Below are 18,152 nucleotides of genomic sequence, written 5' to 3'. Positions count from 1 at the left end.
CCTAAAGGCCACAGTTCCATCATACTTGACATTGGAATTCGTTTATGTAAACAGTAGTTCGGTGAAAGGTAGTCTGCTACCAAAATATTGCAGAACTAGACACTGCAGCACTGAGTAATTTGGTCACACAATTGTCCATACGCTATGTTGTCATTTGCAGCTATATCAATACGAGAAGGCTCCAAGTGGACATCAGGTGCTTCTCCACAATTTCATATCACTTTGAACTAGAATTGGTGGAGGCTTCTGAGCATGTTGCCTAGGTTAGGTATGGTGCAAAGAAGAGGTAACCCAAGGAAAAGGGAGAAAATTACTTTCAGGAATTATTGAACTAAGCAAAATTAAAAAGTGAGCAAATTTACTTTAAAGTCAGAGGAACAACTATATGTAAATATACTTAAAAGATTGGGGTTTTGTTTGTTAAAACAACACAGATTATGGGGTGATATGAGACATGATTAAAATAATGAAGGGATGGACAGGGTAGATAGGAGACCTGTTTTCAAATAGTTGAGGGGTCGACAGTGAATAGTCGTAGATATAAGATTAAATGCTAGAGATCTTGAACAGAGAGCAAGAGAAACTTCTTTACATGGAGAGTTGTGAGGCTGTGAAAATACTTCTCGGATTACTGATTGAGGCAGAAACTATGTGAACATTCAAAATTATATTGGATAGATGGGTATCGGAACAGGGCAGGTACATGTGATTAGGATTAGTTGCAAATATGAACTTGTTGGGGTGAATGGTCTGTTTCTGTATTATAACTTCATTGTATTACTGAACAGTTGATTGAATAGATACTGCTGTAATTCTGCTATTTCCCAACACTTTAAACTGAAGCCCACAGTAAAATGGCATTTTCCACTACGATCTGAAACTTGCAAGTATATCCGTGAAATGAATGGGATGGTATGCCACAGGACTAACAATTACTCTTATACCTCAGTATTGTGCACCGGAGGTCATGTCAGCTGCCCACCACGTTCTCCGGTCCACTTTGAACAGTAGAAAATACCAGAGTCAGACCTTTTGTGTTCAAGCAAAATCAAAGTCACATTTATTTAGAAGTGGGGAATATTTACACAGATGCAGAAACACACCAAGTAAATGGAAGTATACCGATTGACTTACACAATACTTAAACTAAGTCCAAAATCTTAGTTCCTTCCTGAAACTTCAATGAGTCACTGACAAACCATTACATGGTAACGGTTCATAAACTTGTATTGAATCATAGAAGTTTACAGCACGGAAGGAGACCATTTTGGCCCATCATGTCGTGCCAGCCAACAAGAGGCTATCCAGCCTAATCCCACTTTCCAGCTCTAGGTCCATAATCCTGCAGATCACGGCACTTTAAGTGCACATCCAAGTACTTTTTAAATGTGGTGAGGGTTTCTGCCTCTACCACCCTTTCAGGCAGTGAGTTCAAGACCACCACAACCCTCCTCGTGAAGAAATTTCCCCTCAAATCCCCTCTAAACCTGCTACTTTACTTTAAATTATGCCCCCTGGTTGTTGTTCCCTCTGCCAAGGGAAATAGGCCCTTTCTATCCACTATATCTAGGCCCCTCATAATTTTATACACCTCAATGAGGTCTCCCTTCAGCCTTCTCTGTTCCAAGGAAAACAAATCTAGCCTATCCAATCTGTCCTCATAGCTAAGATTTTCTACTCCCGGCAACATTCTCGTAAATCTCCTCCTGTACCCTCTCCAGTGCATTCATGTCCTTCCTGTAATGCGGTGACCAGAACTGCATGCAGTACTCCAGCTGTGGCCTAACCAGTGTTTTATACAGTTCAAGCATAACCCACCTGCTCTTATATTCTATGCCTCGGCTAATAAAGGCAAGCATTCCGTATGCCTTCTTAACCACCTTATCCATCTGACCTGCTACCTTCAGGGATCTGTGGACATGCACTCCCAGGTCCCTTTATTCCTCTACACTTCTCAATGTCCTACCATTTAATGTTTATTCCCTTTCCTTGTTAGCCCTCCCCAAATGCATTACCTCACATTTCATATAAGAATTAGGAACAGGAGTAGGCCATCTAGCCCCTCGAGCCTGCTCCGCCATTCAACAAGATCATGGCTGATCTGGCCGTGGACTCAGCTCCACCCGCCCGCTCCCCATAACCCTTAATTCCCTTATTGGTTAAAAATCTATCTAGCTGTGATTTGAATACATTCAATGAGCTAGCCTCAACTGCTTCCTTGGGCAGAGAATTCCACAGATTCACAACCCTCTGGGAGAAGAAATTCCTTCTCAACTCGGTTTTAAATTGGCTCCCACGTATTTTGAGGCTGTGCCCCCTAGTTCTAGTCTCCCCGACCAGTGGAAATAGTCTCTCTGCCTCTATCTTGTCTATCCCTTTCATTATTTTAAATGTTTCTATTAGATCACCCCTCATCCTTCTGAACGAGTAAAGACCCAGTCTACTCAATCTATCATCATAAGGTAACCCCCTCATCTCTGGAATCAGCCTAGTGAATCGTCTCTGTACCCCCCTCCAAAGCTAGTATATCCTTCCTTAAGTAAGGTGACCAAAACTGCACGCAGTACTCCAGGTGCAGCCTCACCAATACCCTGTACAGTTGCAGCAGGACCTCCCTGCTTTTGTACTCCATCCCTCTCGCAATGAAGGCCAACATTCCATTCACCTTCCTGATTACCTGCTGCACTTGCAAACTAACTTTTTGGGATTCATGCACAAGGACCCCCAGGTCCCTCTGCACCGCAGCATGTTGTAATTTCTCCCCATTCAAATAATATTCCCTTTTACTGTTTTTTTTTTTTCCCCCCAAGGTAGATGACCTCAACATTGTATTCCATCTGCCGAATCTTAGCCCATTCGCTTAACCTATCTAAATCTCTTTGCAGCCTCTCTGTGTCCTCTACACAACCCGCTTTTCCACTAATCTTTGTGTCATCTGCAAATTTTGTTACACTACACTCTGTCCCTTCTTTCAGGTCATCTATGTATATTGTAAACAGTTGTGGTCCCAGCACCGATCCCTGTGGCACACCGCTGACCACCTGAAAAGGACCCATTTATCCCGACTCTCTGCTTTCTGTTAGCTAGCCAATTCTCTATCCATGCTAATACATTTCCTCTGACTCCGCGTACCTTTATCTTCTGCAGTAACCTTTTGTGTGGCACCTTATCGAATGCCTTTTGGAAATCTAAATACACCACATCCATCGGTACACCTCTATGCACCATGCTCGTTATATCCTCAAAGAATTCCAGTAAATTAGTTAAAACATGATTTCCCCTTCATGAATCCATGTTGCGTCTGCTTGATTGCACTGTGCCTATCTAGATGTCCCGCTATTTCTTCCTTAATGATAGCTTCAAGCATTTTCCCCGCTACAGATGTTTCAAACTAACCGGCCTATAGTTACCTGCCTTTTGTCTGCCCCCTTTTTTAAACAGAGACGTTACATTAGCTGCTTTCCAATCCAATGGCACCTCCCCAGAATCCAGAGAATTTTGGTAGATTATAACCAATGCATCTGCTATAACTTCCGCCATCTCTTAATATCCTGGGATGCATTTCATCAGGACCAGGGGACTTGTCTACCTTGAGTCCCATTAGCCTGTCCAGCACTACCTCCCTATGATAGTGATTGTCTCAAGGGCCTCCCTTCCCACATTCCCATGACCAGCAATTTTTGGCATGGTTTTTGTGTCTTCCACTGTGAAGACCGAAGCAAAATAATTGTTTATGGTCTCAACCATTTCCACATTTCCCATTATTAAATTCCCCTTCTCATCTTCTAAGGGACCAACATTTACTTTAGTCACTCTTTTCCGTTTTATATATCGGTAAAAGCTTTTACTATCTGTTTTTATGTTTTGCGCAAGTTTACTTTCGTAATCTATCTTTCCTTTCTTTATTGCTTTTTTAATCATTCTTTGCTGTCGTTTAAAATTTTCCCAATCTTCTAGTTTCCCACTAACCTTGGCCACCTTATACACATTGCTTTTTAATTTGATACTCTCCTTTATTTCCTTGGTTATCCACGGCTGGTTATCCCTTCTCTTACCACTGGAATATATTTTTGTTGAGCACTATGAAAGAGCTCCTTAAAAGTCCTCCACTGTTCCTCAATTGTGCCACCGTTTAGGCTGTGTTTCCAGTCTACTTTAGCCAACTCTGCCCTCATCCCATTGTAGTCCCCTTTGTTAAGCATAGTACGCTCGTTTGAGACACTACTTCCTCACCCTCAAATTCAACCATACTGTGATCACTCATTCCGAGAGGATCTTTTACTAGGAGATCGTTTATTATTCCTGTCTCATTACACAGGACCAGATCTAAGATAGCTTGCTCCCTTGTAGGTTCTGTAACATACTGTTCTAAGAAACAATCCCGTATGCATTCTATGAATTCCTCCTCAAGGCTACTCCTTGCGATTTGATTTGACCAATCGATATGTAGGTTAAAATCCCACATGATTACTGCCATTCCTTTTTCACATGCGTCAATTATTCCCTTGATTATTGTTCGCCCCACTGTGAAGTTATTATTTGGGGGTCTATAAACTACGCCCACCAGTGACTTTTTCCCCTTACTATCTCTAATCTCCACCCACAATGATTCAACTTTTTGTTCATTAGAGCCAGTATCGTCTCTCACAACTGCCCTGATATCATCCTTTATTAACAGAGCTACCCCACCTCCTTTCCCTTCTTGTCTGTCTTTCCGAATCGTCAGACACCCCTGTATGTTTAATTCCCAGTCTTGGCCACCCTGCAACCACGTTTCTGTAATGGCCACCAAATCATACCCATTTGTGATGATTTGTGCCGCCAATCATTTACTTTGTTTCGAATGCTGCGTGCGTTTAGGTAAAGTGTTTTAATACTAATTTTTAAACCATGATTTTTAGTTTTGACCCCTCCTGCAGCCCCTTTATATTCATAGATATTGTCCGTTCCTATCACCTTGTGGTTTACACTTACCCCAGTGCTACTCTGCTCTGTTGCCGCCTTCCTTTTGCATTCTTTCTTGGGGTTTTGTTCATCTGAGTTCTCACCCACTCGAACTAGCTCAGAGCCCTCTCCTGGGTTCCCATCCCCCCTGCCAAGCTCGTTTAAAGCCTTCCCAACCGCACTATCAAAACCACCCACGAGAACATTGATCCCGTCTCTGTTGAGGTGTAGCTGTCCGACTTGTACAGGTCCCACCTACCCCAGAAGCGGTCCCAATTGTTCAGGAAACTAAAGCCCTCCCTCCTACACCAATGCTCCAGCCACATATTTATCTGACTAGCCTTCCTACTTCTACCCTCACTAGTACGTGGCACTGGCAGTAATCCCGAGATTACCACCTTTGAAGTCCTGGCTTTCAATCTTACTCCTAGCTCCCTAAACTCAGCTTTCAGGACCTCACCCCTCTTTCTATCTATGTCATTGGTACCAATGTGGACCACAACCACTGGCTGTTCCCCAGAATGCCCTGCAGTCGCTCAGTGACATCATTGACCCTTGCACCAGGGAGGCAACACACCATCTTGATGTCACTTTTGCTGCCGCAGAAGCGCCTATCTGCTCCCCTTTATTAATTTCTCTGGATTAAATTCCATTTGCCACTGTTCTGACCAGTTGATTGATATTTTCCTGCAATCCGCAGCTTTCTTCTTCGTTATCAACCACACAGCCTGTTTTTGTATCATCTGCAAACTTCTTAATCATACCCTCTATATTCAAGTCTAGCTCATTGATGTATATCACAAATCATGGGACCTAGTACTGAGCCCTGCAGAACCCCTTTATTAACATCCTTCCAGTCACAAAAACACCCATCAACCATTACCCTTCGCTTCCTGCCTCTGAGCCAATTTTGGATCCAACTTGCCACTTTTCCCTGGATCCCATGGGCTTTTACTTTCATGACCAGTCTGCCATTTGGGACCTTATCGAATGCTTTGCTAAAATCCATATACACTACATCATACGCACTGCCCTCATCGACCCTCCTGGTTACCTTCTTGAAAAATTCAATCAAGTTAATCAGACATGACCTTCCCTTTCCCTTATGAAAATGCAGTGAGCAGCATGGAACTGAAAACCCATCCCTCCAACACAACCTTTTGAATCGCAATGGCAGATTTCCTCTGAAGGTAAAAGATGTTCTCTCAATAGAAAAGATAATCAGAATATTAATCATTTCTCCCACTCGGTATAAATAGCAGTTTCTTAATTGACTGCCGAGTTATTTTTTCTCAATGCCTGGCTGTAACAGGAATCACTAACAATGTCTAATGTGAATATACAGGTTTGCTAGCCTTAATATTTCAATGACATGATGGACTAGTCAAGAAATGTGTCCAGTTTAGTTTCTGATCAATCAGTAAACAAAACAACCACAATAATAGCTGACTTGCCAGATTTTACTGTAGCAGGGCATCTCCCTGCACCCTTCAGCTAATAATATTTTTGCTCACCAAGTTGCTGAAAATACGAGCTGATAACGGCGCAGTGAGGGAAACGGGGCATCTGGGACCTGAGTGAGCAGGACAAGCACCAGATTGAAGGATTGAGAAAAACAGTAGACAGACTGAGAAGGAAGTGTAAATTCGAGTGGGTGAATTCAATGTCAAATCAGGTACTAAAAGAGAAAAGGAGAGAGGGAAAGATTGGATTAAAGAGAGGGGAAAAAAAAGTAGTTTAAAAAAAATGTATTTGACATTTCAGCACGTCACCCTCTACATGGGATCTGGGATCAGTCTAAACAGGAAAAGCAATTGTGTATCTCCTTAACCAATCAGATTGAAGAATTGTTAATAAAGGTGTGCAGAGTCTGAACCAGGAAGTGCCAGTTAGCATAGTTAATTCAATGCTAAATCATGTACAGAAAGCGAAATAAAGAAATATGGCATTGAGAGATAGAGACAAAGAAAAACTTTAAAAAATGCATTTTAATTCTTTTAAATCTCCAATAATAATAATTAAAATCTGAAGGAATGAAACTCCATGCTTGTAAAAGTTAATTTCAGTGTCAGAGTTTGTTTTGGCTGTAATTAAGGGCCCAAATTTCCCCCTCCGTTTTTTTTTGGTGCACTTACCTGAGGTGCGCAGACTTTCTACTCCCAAAATGGCACCGAAAATGTAGCTCCGCATTTTCCCCACTCCGTGGACCGTCCTAGGCTTTGGCATGGCATGGCATGGCAAAAGCAGTGTGGGGCGGAGCTAGGGCCGTGCTGCTGAAACAGAGCTGGCGGCGGTGGGGGTGTAGGGCTAGGACCCAGCATCCTAAGAGTGCCAGCAGCGTTGCGCATGCGCGTTGGAGCGTTCGTGCATGCGCAGTAGCTCCTCCCATGATTGTGATAATGATGCCTGCAGCGTGGGACCCAACACCGAGACCTCTCCCCCACCCCCGGTAATGAACACTGAGCCCCTCTTCCCCCACCCCTGGAAACGAACACTGAGCCCCCTCCCCACCCCGGTAATGCTGCACACAAATCCATTAGGCGAGTGTTGGTGCTCTTGATCTATTATTTACAAAGAAAACCCTGCCTTTGCTTAAATGGCCCCTATACTTCAGCCTTCATTACAAAATCATTTTTACTCTTGTAAAAACCCCACTCTCAGTTTTAATCAGGCTGATGGCACCGACACCCTGTCCAGTCTCACTGCTTGGGATTTTTTTTAAAACTAGCATTCCTATCATAACATTAACTCTCAAGGAATTTCTGTGCGGCCACAAGTGGCCACTTACGCTGGCCTAAGAGTTTGGAGCAACTATTAGCTGTCCAAATTGGCTTAAATGGCCAAAGCAGGCGTAGGTGGCTGGTAACGCCCCCTTTTGGAAAAAAAACAAAAATCCTAACTAATTCACTTACACTGGCGCAAATTTAATGTGCAGAATGGGGATTTTAGGATACTCCCAGAAAAATCAAGTTGCTCAAAAAAAAATAGAGCAACTCCTGGGGAAATTTGGGCCCTAAGACTTATCACCAGCATTAAAAATTTACTTACACTGGAATGGACAAGCTCTTACTTTTTCTGGTGTGTTTTGTGAGTATTGACATGTAACTACAGCAAATTTACACCCTTCCATGTGTTTCCATCCTGAGTCACCAGCAACTTGCGAATAACAAAGCTTCTGGAGGAGCAGGGCAACCTAAACAGTAACTTCCTGATTTTCTCACCATTATGTTTATCACAAAATCTGGGCCATTGTAAAACTAGTGCACGCCCTGGAATGCATTTTCAATGCCAAATGTGATAAAGGTGTTGCACTCAAGCTGCATAATCATTGGCAGTTCAGGATAGAACCTTTATCCAAAAACTTGGCTGATTAATAGATAGAAACATTTAAAATGCCAATACTTTTATAGCAATTTGAAATGGGAAGTAATTTGAGTTATTACAAACCAAATCAAAACCTTTTTCTGTTTCTCTGAAGCATGTGAACCAGAGCTGATGCCCACCTTCCCCCATCATCGTAACAAGCGAGCTGCCTCTAATGCGGATAATCAGCAAAAACGTCTAAAAGTATGATGCAATGAATCTAATCTCGAAGGCCATCTCAGGTACAGGGCTGATTCATATCCGTATATATGGTGATTGTGTCTTTCTTTTGTCATAGTGAGTGTATTCTATCCTTACTGCACAGTGTGTAGGAAACAAATCTCAGGATTGTAAATAATATTGCAAGGATAATTATCTTGCTGCAGCCCCATTTTGAATGTGATGACAGTGCTTTGTTCCTGAGGGAATTGGTTCAAAAAGTGCCAATATCCTTATTTTTCCCTCTAATCTGTGAGTTTCTGATTCATAAATACAAATTGTTCAAAAGCATTTGGATAAATTGTTTAGTCCATATTGTATTAAGTGTTAATCATCAGAGTTGAAAATATACTCACACCTAAACTGCAGTTTTTTTCTCATGGCTAGTGTATTTTACCCCTATTCGCTTCTGACCTGGATCATAAAGAAGCCTGCATTGTTATTTCTTTTGTTTGTAAAAATGTAAAATATTTTGTACGAGAAATCCTGGCTGTTTACTGTAATTTTGGTATTAATCTATATTTTACATGTTGCATGTCAACTTCTATGCAAAACCTTTTCATGTTCTAGATTAAGTGCTCTAAATTTAATAGTAAATGAACTTTTGGTAGATCACAAGTGAAGTTATTATAGCATTGCAACATTCTAATTAAGAGCATGTCTAGTAGATCAGACTGATCACAGCCTAACATGGAAAACTTCAATATGAAAATGCCAAAATATTGTAATTTTATTTTTTCAGGTATCTGTTATGCATCCATTAATTCAATTTATGCTCAAGAGACAGAAGAATGTGCTGTTCCTGATGTGCTCCATCCCACACCTGTGCAGGCTTGAGGTGGATGTTACAATGAACAAACCTAGCACACGGCAACTCTAATGTCCATGGGTGGCACGGGTCCAAGGGGAAAAAGGCATTGAATTCATCAAGCTGGTGTGATTGTGTCCAACTACAGAAAAAACACTTTATTTAAATTAGTACAGAACAAAATATCACTTCCTCTTAAAATACTTTCAACAGATTGTCACTGTCATAAAACCAACTAACCACATTTGCTAATCAGTCATCTGGCAAACAAAAAACTAAGAAGCAACCCACCAATGTACAATGCCATTTAATTGTAATATTACATTGTCATCTGCTGTGGACTCTTTTGAAAAATGTAATGATGTTTTTCTGATGCATATGCTCTGGACAAAATTTTTTTTTTGTGCTGTTTTGACTTTGTCCCTACAAGAACATTGCTCCAAAAAAAAGTCTACTCCATTTATTGAGTAACAAGATAAAATCTCAGCAATTAAGCTATGTAATAATACTGTAATCAGATCTCCATAATAAATTCACTATATGCTCACAGAAATATGTTGAAGTCTTTTGTCTTTTAAATAAAATTTGTACAAGTAACTTCATCTTGTGGTATTTGTAATTGGTCATAACTTCTAAATGTTTTGAACTCCTGACTTTAGAAGAAAATGGATCCTAGTCATAATTTTAATATCTGCATCACAACTCACTGAAACCTATTCTTTTTGGTGTTTAATGGTACCAACACAATACTGCTGCAGGTACCTCAGACCCAGACTTGTGCCAAAAACAAATCAGATCACAGTACACTACAATCCTGATAGCCTAACTTAAAAGCAGAAAGAAACTAATACCAAAAGTTTAAAACAATTCCAGACCATTACATTGTTGGTATGTCAGCATCCAATTCTATTCAGCCTCCCAATAAAGCCTGTTACCACCAGAAAGTGGTGGCCACACAGTGGTGTTGAATGGCCCGTTTGCAAAATTCTCCCTCGTGGTATTTCCGGCGGTCACCATATCTGCCCTGCTGATGCCAAACCATCCTAAGTGCGTCATCAAAGCGCGCACTGCCGATCTCCTGCCCCGCAAGCAAAATTCACCGTAAAAAATAATCTTGCTGCCACTGCGCAGTGCCGACAGTTCTCAGTCGGTGTACTGTGTTTGCAGTTTGTGTAAAATGACGGTGCAGCTGCCATTAAAGGGGAGGGCGCATTGCTGTGGCCTCCATTTTTTTTTTTGTCGGCCGACTGCCAGATCCCCCAGCAAGAAGGGCCCACCCCCCACCACCACCAGTGCTATTTAAAGGAATCATTAACTACTTGCAGGTTAGTTGCTGGTTGATTGCTCTGGCTGTTGCTATGATTCTACATGTGTTAGGCGTTTTCTGTAATTGTTTCAAGTTGCAAAAGACTACTTTGTGTGGCAGGTGCTGAAGGACTTTTTGCTGATTTCAAGGCTCTCTCACAAACCAATTGCTCCCAGACATGGGTGCATTGGTAGGAATCCTCCTTAGAATACAGCATGACTTGGGGAATGAACAGAGGGCACGCAGAGCAGGACAAGCTGCTAGAAGAGGCGGGGGGGGGGGGGGGGGGGGGAGGAGGAGGAGGAGAGAAGGGCTCTCACCAGGAGGCCATATGTGCCCAGGGTGTTCAGGAAGCAATTCTCCTACCTGGACCTCAGCAAGGAACAATGTGTGAGACATCTGAGCTTCAGTAAGGACGTCCTCAATTAAATCTGTCACCTGCTGCAGCCACATGCAACCTCAAGCAGGACAAGGACTGCATTGCCAGTGACTGTGGCCACAAACCTTTAAGCGTCTGACTCCGTGTAGGCTGGAGCTGGAGATATTTGTTGGTCTTGCAGTTTGCCATTCACTGTTGGGTAAAGGAGGTCACTGAGGCTCCCTAGTCAAAGAGAGCCGAGTACAAATTTCAGTGAGGATGTCCTTACTGAAGCTCGGACGTCTCACCCATTTCATTCTCTTATCAGAGACAAGCACGTGACTTTGCTAGGATTCCAAGCTTCATGTCGCAGGGTGCCATTGACTGCATGCACATCACTATCAACTTTGCCATATACCGAAACCATAAGAAATAGGAGCAGGAGTAGGCCATACGGCCCCTCGCGCCTACTCCGCCATTTAATACGATCATGGACTCATCCGATCATGGACTCGGGTCCACTTCCCTGCCCACTCCCCATAACCCTTTATTCCCTTATCGGTTAAGAAACTGTCTATCTCTGTCTTAAATTTAGTCAATGACCCAGCTACCACAGCTCTCAGACCCCTAATTCCACGGATTTACAATTGTCCGAGAGAAGAAATTCCTCATCTCAGTTTTAAATGATACGCCTCTTATTCTAAGATCATGCCCTCTAGTTCTAGTCTCCCCTATAAGTGGAAACATCATCTCTGCATCCACCTTGTCAAGCCCCCTCAATCTTATACGTTTCGATAAGATCACCTCTCATTCTTCTGAATTCCAAAGAGTAGAGGCCCAACCTACTCAACCTTTCCTCATATGTCAACCCCCTCAACTCTGGAATCAACCTCGTGAACCTTCTGAACTGCCTCCAAAGCAAGTATATCCTTCCGTAAATATGGAAACCAAAACTGTATGCAGTATTTCAGGTGTGGCCTCACCAATACCCTTGTATAACTGTAGCAAGACTTTGCTGCTTTTATGCTCCTTCCCCTTTGCAATAAAGGCCAAGATTCCATTGGCCTTCCTGATCACTTGCACATACTAACATTTTGTGTTTCATGAACCAGGACCCCCAGGTCCCATTGTACTGCAGCACTTTGTAATTTTTCTCCATTTAAATAGTAACTTGCTCTTTGATTTTTTTTCTGCCATTCCCTCAACGTCCAGTTAGTGTGCAACCATATGCAGCGAATCATGCAGATCAGTGCCCGGTATCCTGGTAGCAGTGATGCTGCCTTCATTCTGCAGCAGTCCACTGTGCCAGCTGCATTTCAACCACCACGGCAAACTAAAGGGTGGCTACATGTAAATAAGGGCTATCCACTGATAATATGGCTGAAGACTCTGATGCACAACCCATGCATACGTGCGCACCATGCATACAATGAAAGCGGAGTCCTGCAGTACTCAGTAGAGCAGGTTTCAATGATTTGTAGTGGTCTGCTGCATGTTGCACAACCTCACCATCATTAGGGGCAGCCCTGGTCACTAGCTATACGGTGAGCAGCTGAGGAGCATGAGGAAGAGGAAAAGGAAGGGAGGAGGCAATCTACACAGCCCCTTTCTGCCCAGGCTGTCCATGAAGAATTCATCGAAGTGCAATACCAGTAACTGCAACCCCAATTCCCCATTCACCAACAGTCACACATCGTACCTTCTCTCGGTCACTGACTATTACAGCATCCACTTGGCCACAATGCAAAAATAAAAGCCACTGCAAAATAAACATTTCAAAACAAATTTATGAATTAAATCACGCCATATTGCATACACGTCAACTAAACTAAAATTACCTTAGTGCCTGTATTCCATGTGCATTTGCCTCTCCTAGTGCTTCTACGCAGTGCTACCCCAGTGGCTGCAGCATGGCTGGTGGAAGGCTGCTGACTTTCAGTGGGGGAGACAGCAGATGACAACCTCGAGCAGCTCTGGGCCTAGAAGGCCCGGCCTCAGACTGCACCATCTCAGCATGGACGGCAACACTCTGGTCTGGCTAGCTAACAGGCAACAGCAAGGGCACTGGTGGAGTGGGAGATTGAAAGCTATTTTCCAGAGAGAGGACAGCAGGTTCATGCACCATGGAGTCCTCGCCACTCCCCCAGGGCGGTGCCTCAGCAATCCTAGTCATCTATTGGAGGACGGATTCCCAGACTGCTGCAACACCCTGCAAGGCCCTTTCCACACTATAATCCACAGCAATGAAGGCAGCAAGCTGAACTTGCATGACAGCAGTCTGAGCTTCCACTGCAGCATTCAGACGTTGGGTGGCTGCTCTTTGTGCTGCAATAGAAGTTGTGACATCGGCCATCAGACACTGCATCATGGTTGGGTCCACAAGTGTGTGAATAGAAATTTACAGCGCAGAAAGCCATTCTGGCCCATCGTGTCTGCGCCAGCTGACAAAGAGCCACACGGCCCTCAGTCAGCAGCCCTAAAGGTTACATATAAACTTCTGAACAATGACGGAAAGGCAAAGAGCACCCAGCCCAACCAATCCGCCTCACCACAACTGCGACACCCCTTATACTAAAACATTCTACACCCCACCTCAACTGAAGCCGTGAGATCTCCTGGGAGAGGCAAAAAACAGATAAAAACCCAGGCCAATTTAGGGAGGAAAAAATCTGGGAAAATTCCTCTCCGACCCATCCAGGCGACCGAAACTAGTCCAGGAGATCACCCTGGCTGTATTCTATTCCCTGCAGTACTTACCATTATATCTGCTCCGTCCAACAAAAGGTTATCCAGTCTAATCCCAATTACCAGCTCTAGTCCATAACCGAGCAGGTTACTGCACTTTAAGTACTCATCCAACCATCTCTTAAAAGTGGTGAGGGTTTCTGCATCCACCACTCTTCCAGGCAGTGAGTTCCAGATCCCCACAACCCTCTGCGTAAAGAAGCCCCCCCATCAAATCCCCTCTAAACCTTCCCCCAGCCACCTTAAAACTATGCCCCCTTGTAATTGACCCCTCCACCAATGGAAATAGACCCTTACTATCCACTATGTCCAGGCTCCTCAATATTTTGTACACCTCAACCTCCTCAGTTCCAATGAGAACAAACCCAGCCTATCCAATCTGTCCTAATAACTAAGATTCTCCATTCCAGGCAGCATCCTAATAAATCTCCTCTGCACCCTTTCTAGTGTAATCACGTCCTTCCTATAATACAGCGACCAGAACTGCACGCAATACTCCAGCTGTGGTCTAACCAAAGTATTATACAATTTAAGCATTACCTCCCTGCTCTTATATTCTATGCCTCGGCCAATAAAGGCAAGCATTCCATATGTCTTCTTCACCACCTGGTCTGCTACTTTCAGGGATCTGTGAACAAGCGATCCAAGGTCCCTTTGTTCATCTACACTATTAAGTGGCCTACCGCTTAATGTGTATACCCTTTCCTTATTAACCCTCCCAAAGTGCATCACCTCACACTTCTCTGAATTAAATTCCATTTTCCACTGCTCTGCCCACCTGACCAGTAGATTGATATCCTCCTGCAGCCCATGACTTTCCTCTTCATTATCAACCACACAGCCAATTTTAGTGTCATCTGCAAACTTCTTAATCATACTCCCTATATTCAAATCTAAATCGTTGATATATACCACAAAAAGCAAGGGTCCCAGTACTGAGCCCTGCAGAACCCCAGTGGAAACATTCTTCCACACAAAAACATCCATCAATCATTACCCTTTGCTTCCTTCCTCCAAACCAAATTTGGATCCAACGTGACACTTTGCCCTGTATTCCATGGGCTTTAACCTTCATGTCTAGTCTACCATGTGGACTTATCAAAAGCTTTGCTAAAGTCCATATATACTACATTGTACGCACTACCCGCATCGACCCTCTTGGTTACCTCCTCAAAAAAATTCAATCAGCTTAGTCAGACACGATCTTCCCTCAACAAATCCGTGCTGACTGTCCCTAATTAATCCTTGCCTTTCCAAATGCAGATTTATCCTGTCTTTCAGGATTTTTTCCAATAATTTTCCCACCACTCACGTTAGGCTGACAGGCCTGTAATTACTTGGCCTGTCCCTTTCTCCCTTCTTAAACAAGGGTACTACATTAGCAGTCCTCCAATCCTCCAGCACCATGCCCAGATCCAAAGAGGACTAGAAAATGATGGTCAAGGCCTCTGCTATTTCCTCTTTTACTTCGCTCAACAGCCTGGGATGCATTTCTTCCGGGCCTGGGGACTTATCTACTTTCAAAGCTGCTAAACTCCTTAATACTTCCTCTCTCATATTGATTTCATCCAGAATATCACACTCCTCCTCGATAGCAGTATCTGCATTGCCCCTTTCCTTTGTGAAAACAGATGCAAAGTATTCGTTAAGACCCCTCCCAACATCTTCCGCCTCCACACAAAGATTACCCTCATGGTCTCTAATAGGCCCTACCCTTTCTTTAGTTACCCTCTTTCTCTTAATATATTTATAGAACATCTTGGGGTTTTCCTAAATTTTACTGGCCATGAATTTCTCATGCTCTGTCTTAGCGTTCCTAATATCCTTTTTAATTTTGCCTCAACTTTCTATATTCCTTTAAAGATTCTATAGTATTTAGCTGTTGATATATGACCTAAGCATCCTGTTTTTTCTTAATCCTCCCGTCTAAGTCCCTCGACATCCAGGAGGCTCTAGAATTATTTTTCCCAGCCCTTTTTCTTTAAGGGCACATGTTTGGCCTGAGCCTTCCGGATCTCCTCCTTAAATGCCTCCCACTGTTCCAATACTGATTTACCCACATTTGGCTGGTTCCAGTCCACCATGGACAAATCACTCCTTAACTTAGCAAAATTAGCTTTTCCCCAATTCAGAACTTTTATTCCAGGCCTATTCTTATCCTTATCCATAAGCAACTTGAATCTGACTGAATTATGGTCACTGGCACCCAAGTGCTCTCCCATTAATACCACTTCAACCTGCCCAGCTTCATTCCCCAAAACTAAATCCAAGACCGCTCCTCTCGTGTTGGGCTTGCTACATACTGACTAAAAAAGTTCTCTTGAATGCATTTCAAGAATTTAACACCGTAAATTTGTCCCAACCAATATTTGGATAGTTAACATCCCCTACGATCATTACCCTCTGATTTTTAGACTTCACAGCAATTTGCCTACATATTTGCTCCTCTATCTCCCTCCCATTGTTTGGGGGTCTATACACGTCCAGCAGTGTGATTGAAAAATAAAAAAGGGCCAATCGACCCATATGGTCTCATTTGATGATCCCTCTAACATATCATCCCTCCTCACGGCTGTAATATTTTCTTTAATCAGTACCGCGCCTAATCTTGTCTAAAAATCCAGGAATATTTATCTGCTAAACCCCTCCCTCTTTCAGCCATGTTTCTGTAATGGCTATAATGTCATACTCCCAAGTGTCTACCTGTGCTCTTAGCTCATCTGCCTTATTTGCTATACTCCTTGCATTAAAGTATATACCATTCAGCACAGGAAGACCTCCTTGCTTACTACACACTAAACCCTGATTCCTGTGTCTTACAGGTTCGCTTTCTGGATTCTTGCTATCCAATTTCAGCTTTACTTCCCTTTTGAATTCGTTCTCAGGTTCCCAACCCCCTGCCAAGCTAGCTTAAACTCACCTTAACAGCACCAGCAAAACTCCCCGCGAGGATATTGGTCCCGGCGCTGTTGAGGTGAAACCCATCCGATTTGTAGGTCCCATCTCCCTCAGAAGCAGTCCCAATGCCTCAAGAATTTAAAGCCCTCCCTCCGACACCAACTTTCCAGCCATGTGTTCATCCTCACTATCCTTCTATTCTTATACTCATTAGCATGTGGCACCGGTAGTAACCTGGAGATTACTACCTTCGGAGGTCCTAGCTTTTAATTTTCTTCCTAGCTCCCTGAATTCTTGCTGTAGGACCTCATCCCTTATTTTACCTATGTCATTGGTCCCACTATGGACCACGTCCTCTAGCTGTTTACCCTCTTCTCTCCCCCTCCCCTCAGGATGCCCTGTGTCCGCTCTGACATCTTTGACCCTGGCACCAGCGAGGCACAAAACTATTCGGGAGTCACGTCTACGGCCGCAGAAACACTTGTCTGTTCCTCTAACTATAGAATCCCCGATCACTAGGGCTCTTTTGTTCTTCATCCTTCCCCCCTGTGCAGCTGAGCCACCCATGGTACCTTGGAATTGGCTCTGGCTGCACTCCCCAGAGGCACTATCGTCCTTACCGATACTCAGAAGTGAATATTGGTTTGAAAGCGAGATGGACTCACGGGAGGACTACTGCGCTACCTGCCTAGCATGTGTACAATGTCTGGTGGTCACTCACTTCCCCTCTACCTGCACGCCTTTAAGCTGCGGGGTGACCACCTCCTGAAACGTGCTATCTCAACCTCGCCGATGCACCTTATTGACTCTACCTGCTGCTCCAGCTCCGAAACGCGTGGTTGTCTCGGCTGCGTGAAGCGTCCAGGACTTCCCACATACCGCAGGAAGTGCACTCCATGGGACTGAGCTGCACTGGCATCCCTCTAGTTAGCCTTATCTAGTTTAAAATCTACTTAAAAAAAGAGAAAAGAGAGCTACTTACCAACTCACCTCACCGACCTCGGTGGCCTCCTAAACTCACCGACCTCTGTGGTCTCCCGGCATCCGAACTCCCGACCTCACAGGGCCTTACCGACTCGCCGACCTCCCGAGTTGCCGACCTCCCGACTCGTCAGAATTGAAATCCTCACCGATCTTCGGGCCTCCTACTCCTCAGACCTCCCGATCTCTCGGAATGGAGTCGGACACCACTTCCATGCTGGAAAGGTTGGGCTCCAAGCTCTGCGCAAAGCCCTGTGCCAAGTTCGTGCTGGACTTCTCAATGTTCGTTGACATTGAACACAGGCTTTCAAACGCACCAAGCATTTTGTGGTGTACGCCCATCAGCCGCCTTCTGTAGTCTGCCCCATCGGAGTACTCTGTAACAGAACCCGTGTACGACCTCACCCAAGCGAACACTGGCAGTATCCTTGCCCCCTGCCCTGGCCGCAGGCCACTCTTGCCTGGTATCTCACCGCATGTAGATCCCACCTCCATGCTATTCTCTAATGAGTGCCAGTATCTGAGCTGGT

The 18,152-nt window shown here is 43.9% G+C and overlaps 1 protein-coding gene across 4 annotated transcripts in view; it reads left to right on the top strand.

Moving 5' to 3' along the window:
* cdk10 (cyclin dependent kinase 10) overlaps positions 1-9,877 on the top strand; it is a 37,990-nt gene extending 28,113 nt beyond the window's left edge. For all 4 annotated transcript variants that reach the window (XM_070898225.1, XM_070898224.1, XM_070898227.1 and 1 more), the window contains exons 13-14: positions 8,423-8,549; positions 9,269-9,877. In XM_070898225.1, the coding sequence (XP_070754326.1) occupies positions 8,423-8,517 (95 nt within the window). In that variant the 3' untranslated portion in view covers positions 8,518-8,549; positions 9,269-9,877. The remainder of the gene's footprint in view (positions 1-8,422; positions 8,550-9,268) is intronic.
* Positions 9,878-18,152: the final 8,275 nt, after the last annotated feature.

The sequence above is a fragment of the Pristiophorus japonicus genome, chromosome 13 (assembly GCF_044704955.1).
Source record: "Pristiophorus japonicus isolate sPriJap1 chromosome 13, sPriJap1.hap1, whole genome shotgun sequence".
Lineage (NCBI taxonomy): Eukaryota > Metazoa > Chordata > Chondrichthyes > Pristiophoridae > Pristiophorus > Pristiophorus japonicus.
The sequence above is the reverse complement of the archived record's forward strand: the minus strand, read 5'-3'. Positions and strand labels throughout refer to the sequence as shown.